Here is a 12,043-nt window from a genome sequence, read left to right as displayed (position 1 = left end):
ACTTGTAGTTCCTAGGGTTTGTAAGAGTAGAATGGGAGGCAGAGCCTTCAGCTTTCAGGCTCCTCTCCTGTGGAACCAGCTCCTAATTCAGATCAGGGAGACAGACACCCTCTCTACTTTTAAGATTAGGCTTAAAACTTTCCTTTTTGCTAAAGCTTATAGTTAGGGCTGGATCAGGTGACCCTGAACCATCCCTTAGTTATGCTGCTATAGACGTAGACTGCTGGGGGGTTCCCATGATGCACTGTTTCTTTCTCTTTTTGCTCTGTATGCACCACTCTGCATTTAATCATTAGTGATCGATCTCTGCTCCCCTCCACAGCATGTCTTTTTCCTGGTTCTCTCCCTCAGCCCCAACCAGTCCCAGCAGAAGACTGCCCCTCCCTGAGCCTGGTTCTGCTGGAGGTTTCTTCCTGTTAAAAGGGAGTTTTTCCTTCCCACTGTAGCCAAGTGCTTGCTCACAGGGGGTCGTTTTGACCGTTGGGGTTTTACATAATTATTGTATGGCCTTGCCTTACAATATAAAGCGCCTTGGGGCAACTTTTTGTTGTGATTTGGCGCTATATAAAAAAAAAATTGATTGATTGATTGATTGAAAGGTAAAGCTCAATTTATTTAAAATTACAATTAAAGACTAATATGAAGTAATTCTATATCAGCTTTTAATTTGCTACATAACCTTTGTCTTTGGGGTGACCCTGAAAAGTCCAAATCGAAACCAGGGTTTTTTTCTAAACTGGGAAATAGGGCACCTTGTTTTGGCTGTGCACCCCCTTGCCGAAATGCCGATTTTTTTTTTAAGCGTTATTCCTAGCATACAGCCTTCACCTTGGCGATCGAGTTTTGCGTGAATTACTTAGCGTTGATGCCAGGAAATAGCAAGTCTGTTTGTAATAAACACCGTATTTTTTTCAAAAATACTAAAAATCTGGCAAAATGTCAGTAAGAATGCGTAAACACGTCTTTTTTTTTACACAGCTCCCACACTCTGTTGTCTGCTCCATAGCCAGCAAAGCCTTGCTGTGGTTAAACTAGCATGTCCTCGCTGTGGTTAAACTAAAAACACAGCCACAGAATGTGTGATGCGTTACACGAAATACTAATGCTTTCTTTTCAAATAGATCTAAAGTCGCTTTCTGAGGATGCCGTGAAGTTACAACTAAAAACACTGATAAAACCTTCTTACCTCTTAATTAGGTCATGCTTTCCACATAAATACACAACTTCTCCATTCTTCCTACTAACAGACTGCAAACCAGGGGCAAGTCCAGATGGAAAGAGGGTGTTGTTGTTGTTGTTGCTGTGGTGGTAGTGGTGGTGGGGGGGAGGGGGGGGCTCTCGTTCATTTCAAGACATTTTTTCATACTAATAGAAAACTACTACTACTAATAATAACAATACAGTATTTTTAACAGCTAAAATGTTTAAATCAGTATTACTCTTGGCCTGATTTTACTACAGTTCTGGACTTTTTAATTGATGAGCTATATAAAAATAAGTTTACTTAGTTTAACTTTTCTGGGTAACTACATAACTAATGTGTAAGCTCAGGTATTACTGGGTCTGTCTAGGGTTGTAGCTTTAAAATCAGGTCATTTAGAGTTCAGGAAGCCATAAATATGAAAATGATTATGGCTCTTGGGGTTAGTATGTGTTTAATAGCTGATTGAGGTTTGATCAACAGATAAACTCTGTTGTCAATGCAAGTTTTTTCCAGCTGCATCTTCTGGCTAAAGTAAAGACCTTTCTCAGGATATCTTGGCTGTGTGCTTAGTGTTATTGTCCTGCTGAAAGATGAACCGCCCCCACAGTCTGAGGTCAAGAGCGCTCTGTAGCAGGTTTTCATCCAGGATGTCTCTGTACATTTCTGCATTCATCTTTCCCTCAATCCTGAGTAGTCTCCCAGTTCCTGCTGCTGAAAAACATCTCCACAACATGATGCTGCCACCACCTTGCTTCACTGAAGGCCCCCGGACCCCTTGTCTGCAAAGCTCCACTTTCACCAAAAAGAACCCCGTTTTCAGATCCTGGCTATGGGCCTGAAAGTTGTTGTTCTAGTCCTTCAACAAGCCTCAGAGTTCTGGTCCTAAATCTGGATAAATGAGGAGTGTACAAGGAGGCAGGGCATTAACCTTAAAGTTTGTCAAATCTCAGCCACATTGGGTGTGCAGCCAGTCCATTCTGAGTTCTGGTCCCAAGCCCGGATAAATCCCCCCCACTTTGCTCCCTTGCACCTGGTATCACCCCTTGCTAAATTTTCTGAGAAAAACTCTAATTATTTAACACTTGATCAAATGTAAAGCCACGCAGAACCACAGATTATGGCATCACTGAATCACGAGTTACTTTGCTTGAATCTGTGTAAAATATGGATTTTGAACCCTCTGTGTATCTGTTCTGCTTTTTTTTTTTTTACCTGATAAACCCAGTCTTCGGTCTGTGGATGAGATGCCACCTGTATGCAGTGTAATCCTTCCAACCAATGTTTTTGGGGTCATGCCACAGAGTCCGCACCTAAAAATTAATATTGAAGAAACGTCAGACACACTATATACACGTTTAAAAAATGTGAATAAACCTGCATTCAGACTGCTGCGCACCTGTCCAGGTGTGTTGCCAGTGTGCCACAAAGCGTTCCTGAGATTTTCTCCAGCTCCGGTGGTCGAGTTGACGACTTTGAGTGAAACACCAGAGATACCAAAGGCCTTGGACGGCTTGTCCTCCCAGTACGTCTGTGTAATCTGTTTCCACATCACCACGTAAAAGCGCGCACTCGACTGGTAGCCGAACACAAAGCCCGCGTAATCATCATCTCTGTCCGTGTTCACGTACATTGTGCCGCTGAAGTCCACGGCACTGAACTCATCAAAACCTAAGATGGGAAAAGTGTGACAGTAAATGTTGGGACAGCATGTACAGATCTTAGGTGCTGGAGAGAAAACATATTTGCTGCTCACCTACTGCGATGCCTGGGTCAGAGTTGGCAGTCTGCACAAGCTCTTTCCCCTGGTGTCTCACCACCCAGTTGGGATCAATTTGAGTGGTTCCCTTAGGGTCCAAGTGGACCATCTGGAACTTCCTGAAGTCTGTGATACTGATGGCATTGTTCTCAGGACAGACATCATAAATATCTGGGATACTGTCGTTATCAAAGTCGTCTTTGCAGGCGTCACCTCTTCCATCACCTGGTTTTTGCAACAAAGAGAACGGAATCATGCATGATTTTTGCATCATTTTCTACTTTCCTTAAAGGGCAGTTCTGCTGAAGCTGATGTCAGGGTCCTAATATTTCCAGTGTACTGAGCACTGAGGATCTCCTCCAAGGTTACATAATAAATGGAAAAACATCAATTCAGCCAAATAATATCAGGACTATGAAGCTAAATTTGTCTTCTTTTCAAGCTGTGACCACTATCTGAATTCTGAAGTTTATTAAATCCAGACTTCAAGCGAGGAGCCTGCTGAGGAAAGGACGGCAGCAGCAAATGGAGACGGCTGTGCTGAGGTAGCTCGCTGCTTTGTGTCATCGTCTACTTTGTCGTTGCAGAAGGGGCTAAAACGATTCAGTCGAATAAACACTATCTGGTGAGCTGTGAACAGAGTGAAAGTGTTGCTTTCCTTCCTTCCTCCACAGTCTGTTTCCACTTACGAACAGCTGTACAAACTCCAGGTAACCCTGTTTAAATCAGGCACCGTAGATTAATGAAGAGCAAGGCGTAAAGGAAATAAAAGCGTCACATCCTGGCGTGTGCCCTCCGCAGCTGAAGTCATGCACAATGACATCACCCTCACCAGCTGCTGACTCTTTCCACGAGCTTCGTTATTTTACACCTGTTGTTATTATTGGAGATGGTGCAACAATGTGCACAAAAACTGTGAATATTTTACTGGGTACCAAGTCTTTGAGTGCGGGAGAACGGGCAATTACATCAAAGAAAAATATAAAATACTGAGCAATCTAATACAAGCATATTCTGATTAAAGGTGTCAGGCATTCAGCTTTTTCCGAGGACAAAATTTGTACCTTCTCATACAAAATGTGCAGCTGCATCACACACACACACACACAAACAATAAATAAATAAATAAATAATCCTGCAACTAGAGCACCGCGCTTGTAGAGCGCAAACCTCCACCAACACTAGCTTCTAATTCTACTAATTTTGACACTGGAAAACATTTTCAAGGTCAAATTCTTGTTTGAAGTGACTTTTAATAAGCAAAAATATATTACAAAATATAGATCAAAAAGGCTTTTCGATGTTAATATCAAATATCTGCTAAATCCCCAGTATGGATCAGGTATTAACTTAGTCACAAATGAGAGTGATTGAGGCACTTTTGCGCGAGGCTCGCTCTATGGTAGATGAAGGCACAAACCGTAAATGGCACAAAAAGTCTCTGCAGTGGGGAAAAAGCCACAAACCATTGTCATAAGAAGCCACAAAAAGCCACAAACGTATGGTAGACGAAGGCACAAACCAGAAATGGCACAAAAAAATCTCAGCAGTGGGGAAAAAGTCACAAACCGTTGTCATAAAAAGCCATAAAAAGCCACAAACTGATGGGAGACGAACACAGACATTATAAAGAAGAGTATTGGTTGCTGTGGCGCAAGAAATGCGGTCGTCATCTTGGACCAGTCATTGTAGTGATTCTATCACAAGGCCGACGGTAGACAAACATAGACATTATAAAGAGGAGTTGATGCCGCATTGGTTGCTGTGGCGCAAGAAATGCGGCTGCCATCTTGGAGGGGTCATCATAGTGCTTCTATCACAAGCAAGGCACAGTGAAGGTTTGATTTTATAATCTTATTTTCTTTTTTAATCTTTCTACCATAATATGTGTGAAATACCAGCACTCAATGAACATCTTCAGTCTATTTTTATGTTTTCATATGTTATGTGTCTTCATGAAAGGTATGCAATATGCCGTATAAGATATATGTTGGCAACACTGTATCTGCTTGTAAAATGTGCACTGCACATCTACTAATGACATAGATTATATGGCCCAAATTTGAAATGTGTCACTTGAGTAGTTTTTTTTTTTAATTCAACAGGCCAAATCAAATGGAACACTGCTAAATTCTAATTTTTGACGACACCTCTTCTAGCGGTACAGATTATACAAACCGAATCTGAAAACAAGTGCCTTTAATAATTTTTGCGAAGTTGCTCGAACATAAAATTTCTCCGGACAGATTGAAATCCTTGGTATTACTACAAGTATAACCCACCTGTATTGGTTGGGGGTATTATAATAATAATAATATAATGAAAATACACATGAAAGGCCTTCGAACACTGTCATGCAGGTGACTTCTGGCGCTTGAAGTAGTAGTCTGAAACCCCTCATCCACAGCTTAGCTTTCCTTTAGTTGTTAGTATATTGCACATATGTTTCACATAATGTGTCTTCAGTACATCAAAGTTTGAAAGGAAGACAGAAACTATATATTGAACAATGTATTTAAAAGCATGTGGTATGCACATGACCCCCAGCCTTGGAACACTTAAAATACTTCAAACTCACCGTCAGAGTCCAGCTGGTCTGCGTTAGGCGTTAGTCTGCAGTTGTCCCTGTCATCAGGTATACCATCATTATCATCATCATAGTCACACGCATCTCCTTTGCCGTCTTTGTCATGGTCAGCCTGGTTGGCATTGGCAACGTAGGGACAGTTATCCAGGTTGTTCTGGTGGCCGTCTTCATCAATGTCCTGGTTATTATCGCACTGATCTCCAACCAGGTCGTTGTCTACATCAGTCTGTTGGAAACATACAGAGGTTAGCAGGTTAAACACATCCTGCAATGACTATGGTGGTACATCATCAGATATGCAGCAGGTTACCTGGTCAGGGTTATGCAGCAATGGACAGTTGTCACACTGGTCACCTACTCCATCCATGTCAGTGTCCTTCTGATCAGTGTTGTACACATAAGGACAGTTGTCGCTCTCATTCAAAATATCTGAAAATAAAGAAATTAAATGTAATATAAAACTGCCTTGAATAGGCTGATGTCAATATATTCCTTTATTTATTTGGTGCGCATCTCACAGTATTGATAAGTCAAAAACAAACCATCTAAATTCAATGCAAAATCTTAGCGTTTATCACTTTTTCTTTTTAGCTTGTTCTACACAGTAAATTTTGCTGAGTAAAATATACTCTGCTGGGATAACATTTGGTCCCAGTCTAAATAGAGTAAAATACACTCTATTATAGAATGAAATCAGCTCTACCATCTTGTCCGTTTTGTCAAATCAAGTGTTTCTACTACTACTATAAGAATTGATTTTACATGGTGATTTAGTTGATTTAGCACTGTGATTGAGTATATTTAAATCTATCTGAACTGGGACCAAATATTTTCCCAGCAGAGTAAATTTTACTGTGTAAAGTTTACTGTGTAGCTTTTCAAAAACTGGCCTTATGCCATCACAAAGACACATACACGAATGTCACAACAACTTCAAATCCAAGCTAATTCTTCCCCTTGGTGAAAGTAAATAAATTACAAAGGTACAGCTAGAACTGCTACACTTATAAATATTGCCAGAGATCCCCATTTACCACCATCCACTATACCTATTTGACAGTAAACCTAGTTTTGCTCATTTGTCTATTTGACTCATTTACTTCTTACAGAAATATTTTTTCCGTACTTTTTACTGTTGTTTATGCACCTATTACTTCTTACAGAAGTATTTTTTCCTTTTCATTTTACTGTTGTTTATGCACCAAGTACTTCTTACAGAAGTATGTTCTTTTATTGTTGTTTATGCTCCAATGACACCAGATCAAATTCCTTGTATGTGAGAACTTACTTGGCAATAAATCTGATTCTGATTGTCCCTCACCCCCAACACTGGTCAGCAAATGACAAGCAGCAAGAAAACTTAAATTTTCTTCCCATAGCTTCACATTTGTAGTTTGTTTTACCATCTCCATCAATGTCTACAGCGCAGGCGTCGCCTTCTCCATTGTGGTCGGTGTCGATTTGAGCAGGGTTGTGCTCATATGGACAGTTGTCACAGCGGTCACCAACGTCATCCTTGTCAAAATCAAACTGGCGGGGATTGTAAAGGAGGGCACAGTTGTCCTGTGGCACAGAGTATATATTTGTTACCAGTTGTTGTCAGCAACAACTCACATCTGTTAAATGTTATAGTAAACCCTTTTGTACCCGCTCATCCAGTATGCCATCATTGTCATCATCTTTGTCACAAGCATCTCCTTGACCATCTCTGTCAAAGTCTTCCTGTCCAGAGTTGGGCAGGGTGGGACAATTGTCCTGAATTCAAAATAACATATTTTATTGTGGCTTGCACTTTGCTGCAGAAATGAACAAAAGAAGACAACAACTGGCTCAGTTATACACCTTCTTGCAGTGATAGGTGGCGTTAGCGCCACACACAAGGTTCTGATTGGGCCAGCCATCTAAGTCGGAGTCTTCTCCACAGATGAAGCCGTCTCCAGCGTAGCCAGTCTTGCACTCGCATTTGAACATGGGGTCGCTGAAGTGGTTGATGTAGATGCATTCAGCAGATTTGTGACAGTTGTGAGTCTTGTCTTTGCATGGATTTTCAGGCTCACACACCTAGAGAAAAGAGAGCACGTGCAAAATGGAGATCAACACCCAATGCTATTCATAACACCTCATAATAAATCACAAAACTGGACATTTACAAATAAAGTGTTATATTGAAGATATTTTAAGACTATCTTTTTTGGAGGGCCAGTAGGAAAAGAGTGGATAGGTTAGGAAGAAGATTTGGAACAAGTAGTATGAGGTACAAGAGTGGACTGTGACGTTTTGAGTCTGATCCAAGAATAGTAAAGCGTGATTCAACATCTTTTGCATTCTGAGAAACCAACATTTCTCAACATTGCACCCAGTGAGTGAAGACATCACACATTCTCGAGAATGTGTGATGTCATTGGGTCAAAGCACATTTTTTTGGGCTGTGTGTGAATGAAATAACTGAAAGAGTTTTAATCCCATTTGCATCAAACCCACTGTAATTATTGAGGATCAGCCAAGGACAAAGTCATTTTAATTGGATAAAAATTTATTAAAAGTCAAGGTCACAGGCCAACGTCAAAATATGGCCCAGTGCGTAGATATAGCGGCCTTGCACTAGAGTTAGTCTGGTAACTCTCCATTCCCGTTTCATTTCCATTGGATGCAGACAAAACTGCCTCTGGATGCTACTGGATAGACATACAAGTGCAACAACCAGGCTAGTGTCAACAAACGTGAAGACGGCATGCAGTGGTGTAGGTATGGTGGCGAATGACTGTTGTTGGTTTTGCCATGAAAACCTGAACGTTCATGGCATTTTTAGTCATTCAGAAAACATTTTGGAACACAGCATACTGCAAAATTCAATTTCAGTACATGCATGAAGTCCAGCCCATATGAGAAAAATGGTTGCAACGACAGGTGATGCAATCTGAGTTTTTCAGACTATCGTGAGACCAGCCGTGTTGTATGGGTCGATCATTGGTGTCGCTGACAACAAATGAGGAGGCAGAGCCAAAGATGCTATGATTTTTTTATGGAGAGTGAAGAGGATGGGCAGGTTTTCAAATGAACATATCAGAGGGAATGTGCAGATGAGACAGTTTGAAGACAAAGTGAGGCAAGACTGATGTATAGGGGAGGAACGTGGAGTATCTGTTGTTCTTGTTGCTTAATGCTGACAAATTATACTGTATTTGTTGTCTTTCTGATGCCTGATTGTTTTTTTCTCTCTCTGTTTGAGGTGCGGCTCCATCCAGAGATGGGTGTGGTGTCTGTTTCTGAAACCCTCCTGTCCTGTGCACTGGCAAAATTTCCTGTATATTTGCTTTGTGAATTGTTTTGTAAATTGTGTCGGTAGCATGGCCCAAGCAGAGGGTCACATCCTTGGAGTCTGGTCTGCTGGAGGTTTCTTCCTCAAATCATCAGAGGGAGTTTTTCCTTACCACTGTCACCTGTGTGCTTGCTCTGGGGGTTGATAAGGTTAGACCTTACATGTGTGAAGCGCCTTGAGGCAACTTTGTTGTGTTTTGGCGCTATATAAATGAAATAAATTGATTGAATTGAAACTGATATATAGGGAGAAGGATGCTGAGGATGGAGCCACCACTCATGAGGAGGCTTATGAATGCAATAAGGGAGGACATACAGGTGGTTGTTATGACAGATGATGCAGATGCAGATAATTTGTTGTGGTGACTCTTCACAGAAGCAACTAAGAAGAAGAAGAAGCTATTGCACTTAATACTTCATCCAACCCACTATGACTCATTATTACCCTTTTTACTGCAGTCTAACGTATTCACAGCTGCTACTCATTAACAGAGGATGAATCAACTGTAATTTGGATGCTGATCTTGTAATCATACAACAAAAGAGCCAGTAAGACAGGCCTTTCATCAAGGCTGTGAAATAGAGCCCTTAATGGTCCTTTTACCCCCAAATCAATTAGTAACACAGGGGCAGCACATCAAAGCCAAGCAGCTGTGGAGGCCAAAAAGTGACAAAATCATCCACAAGGGATGTTATGCAAGGGCAGGATGGAAGAATAGCCTTGACCAGCTGAAAAAGAAAAAACATAGATTTAGCTAATCAGGCATGACAGGAGTGCAAGAAGAACCATGAAGCAGGACTGGGAACCACTGATCGAGCCAGCACAGCCAAAGAAAAACATACAGTAAAAAATATGTTTGTTAAAAGATGCCCAGCTAGCTCTCCTCCCTCTAGGGTGTAGTACTAGGTCAAAGCATGCCACGTCCATATACAGTGCCCTGGGGCCTCCCTTCCAACACTGTTCAAACACAGTCCACAAATGATGTCTATAAATCAAATGGGCCGCTGCCTCCTGCGTTCATAAATTGTATATGCATTTTAAATTCTGCTTGAAGTTAAACTCAAATATGCATTTCTTTGCCACACTGTCTTCACGCTGTCGAATCAGAGTTGCCGCCATCAAAAGCTTGTTAGCGGCATTGAAGGAAAAACAGTTACTCACTTGTTTGATCTTCTTGGCTGCTTCCACGCCCATGCCGAAAGGTTGATTGCCCTTGTAGCGCTTTGGACAGGGCAGACAGTGGAAACCAGGATCAGTGTTGACGCAGCGCTGCGTTCTGCTCACTTTGTAGCAAACATCAGACACCATGTCACACTAGGGGGAGGAAAAGAAAGGCACAAGGAAATGTAAGAAAAAGATCAAACAAATGAGGTATTAAATAGTTGGTGCACAATAGAGCTGCCGGAATCTTTACCTCATTAATATCTTCACAGAGGGTACCATTTCCACGGAAACCAACAGGGCATGGCCCACAATCCCATGATCCATCTGGAGAACTGGTGCAGTCCACTCCACCAAAACAAGGGTTAGACAGACAACCATCTGCAAGGGTTTACACAACCAAAATATTAAACATAGTACAATATTTTATATGTCAATGGACCAATCTGAAATTCACATCTCAAGGATGGATGCTGGGTAACTGGCTGTACTCGTGGATTACTTAAAATTCATGGACTGACCTTCATGCAACTCTTGGTGGAGGTGTTGCTGCACAGTGTTGCCACAGTTACTTTGAAAAAGTAATCCAATTACTGATTACTCCTTGAAAAAATAACTTATTTACTTTACTGATTACTCACTTTTAAAAGTAAGTTACTAGTTACTTTATTACTTACTTACTTTCAGCAGCTGCCGACAACAGCCCCCTGCCACCTCAACATGAAAAAACCTGTTTTGCTGATACTTACTTTATAGTCACCCTTTCTTGACTTCAATGAACATAAATAGTTGTTTTATAAAAAATAAAACAGACATCTTTCTTGATCTCATATTTAACTGTTGACAGCACTGTAAGGGTAAAACTTACAATTTCTAACCTACATTGTTTATAAATGTAACTATTAAATTCTCTGTAACATTTTTCTATCATTTAAATCCTTTCTAAACACTTTAGCTGTTTAATTTTTTATTATTATTATTATTATTATTATTGTTGTTATCATTGTTATCATTGCAAGTAGGATTAGTAGTAGTAATAGTATGAAAAAAATGTCTTCAAAAGTTAATCTAGGGGAGTTATGGGGAGCTGCCCCCCCCAGCCAATGCACCCTTCCCGCGTGGATTTGCCCCAGGTTTGGTATTTGAGCAGAAGAATGTATTACATGTATTAATGCAGAAAACAATACCAGATTGACAGGTAAGAAAGTTTTATCAGCATTTTTTACATCATGTTGTCCTCAGAAAGATACTTTAGGTGCATTTGGATTGAAAAAAATGTTAGTATTTGTTAATAATGCATCCGTTTTAAAGAAAAAAAAGTTTAACAATGTCTTTGTAAACCATAGCTCCGTTTTGAAATACAGCTGTTTTTCAACTCGGAGCTGCTGCACAGTGGATACGGCTCTGTGCTCTCAGCTCACTGAAAGGGCAAACTGGGCAGTTCAACCAAACGCTGCCCTTCCCCCTCCCACAGGCTGGTTTTAATGCTGCGACCGACCCACAATACAAAAATAACAGTAACGCACAATGACTTGGAGAAGTAAGTTTAATTTGATTAATGATTTGGAAACATTAAAGCGTTAGATTACTCATTACTGAAAAAAGCAGATTAGAGAAAAGCAATGCGCTACCGTCATCACTGGTGGCGTATGGGCTGAAAAAGACACCACTGTGAAAACTACTCAAAAAATTTTTTTCATGTATGTCAGAATTGTTTTGTCTTTTAATCCACCCAACCTCTTCTTCAATTTTCACAAAATATACATACAGTAGAAGGATTAGATTATGGGTTATGGTTAATATGGCTGAAGGGTCAGCTGTGCTTTTGTAGAAGTACGAGTTCTTCAAAGCAGCCAAACTTTATTTTATTTTTATAGCAATGTGTTTCCTATAGTAATGTGATCTGATCATTTCCTTCTTTTTTCTTTTTCCTTTTTTTTGGTAAGTGATGGAAAGGCACTGGAGAGGTCGTGCATACCCTGCATGTGCACCGTGCATGAGAGTTTGATACTCATT

The 12,043-nt window shown here is 40.6% G+C and overlaps 1 protein-coding gene across 3 annotated transcripts in view; it reads right to left on the bottom strand.

The window, feature by feature from the left end:
* Nucleotides 1-12,043, bottom strand: part of thbs2a (thrombospondin 2a) — a 56,768-nt gene that overhangs the window by 18,346 nt on the left and 26,379 nt on the right. For all 3 annotated transcript variants that reach the window (XM_034184634.1, XM_034184633.1, XM_034184635.1), the window contains exons 11-20: nt 10,281-10,408; nt 10,028-10,180; nt 7,390-7,608; nt 7,195-7,302; nt 6,951-7,110; nt 5,858-5,976; nt 5,539-5,773; nt 2,958-3,185; nt 2,601-2,872; nt 2,417-2,514 (exon numbers count right to left, since the gene is read on the bottom strand). In XM_034184634.1, the coding sequence (XP_034040525.1) occupies nt 2,417-2,514; nt 2,601-2,872; nt 2,958-3,185; nt 5,539-5,773; nt 5,858-5,976; nt 6,951-7,110; nt 7,195-7,302; nt 7,390-7,608; nt 10,028-10,180; nt 10,281-10,408 (1,720 nt within the window). The remainder of the gene's footprint in view (nt 1-2,416; nt 2,515-2,600; nt 2,873-2,957; nt 3,186-5,538; nt 5,774-5,857; nt 5,977-6,950; nt 7,111-7,194; nt 7,303-7,389; nt 7,609-10,027; nt 10,181-10,280; nt 10,409-12,043) is intronic.

This window comes from Thalassophryne amazonica, chromosome 13 (genome assembly GCF_902500255.1).
Source record: "Thalassophryne amazonica chromosome 13, fThaAma1.1, whole genome shotgun sequence".
Classification (NCBI taxonomy): Eukaryota; Metazoa; Chordata; class Actinopteri; order Batrachoidiformes; family Batrachoididae; genus Thalassophryne; species Thalassophryne amazonica.
The sequence above is the reverse complement of the archived record's forward strand: the minus strand, read 5'-3'. Positions and strand labels throughout refer to the sequence as shown.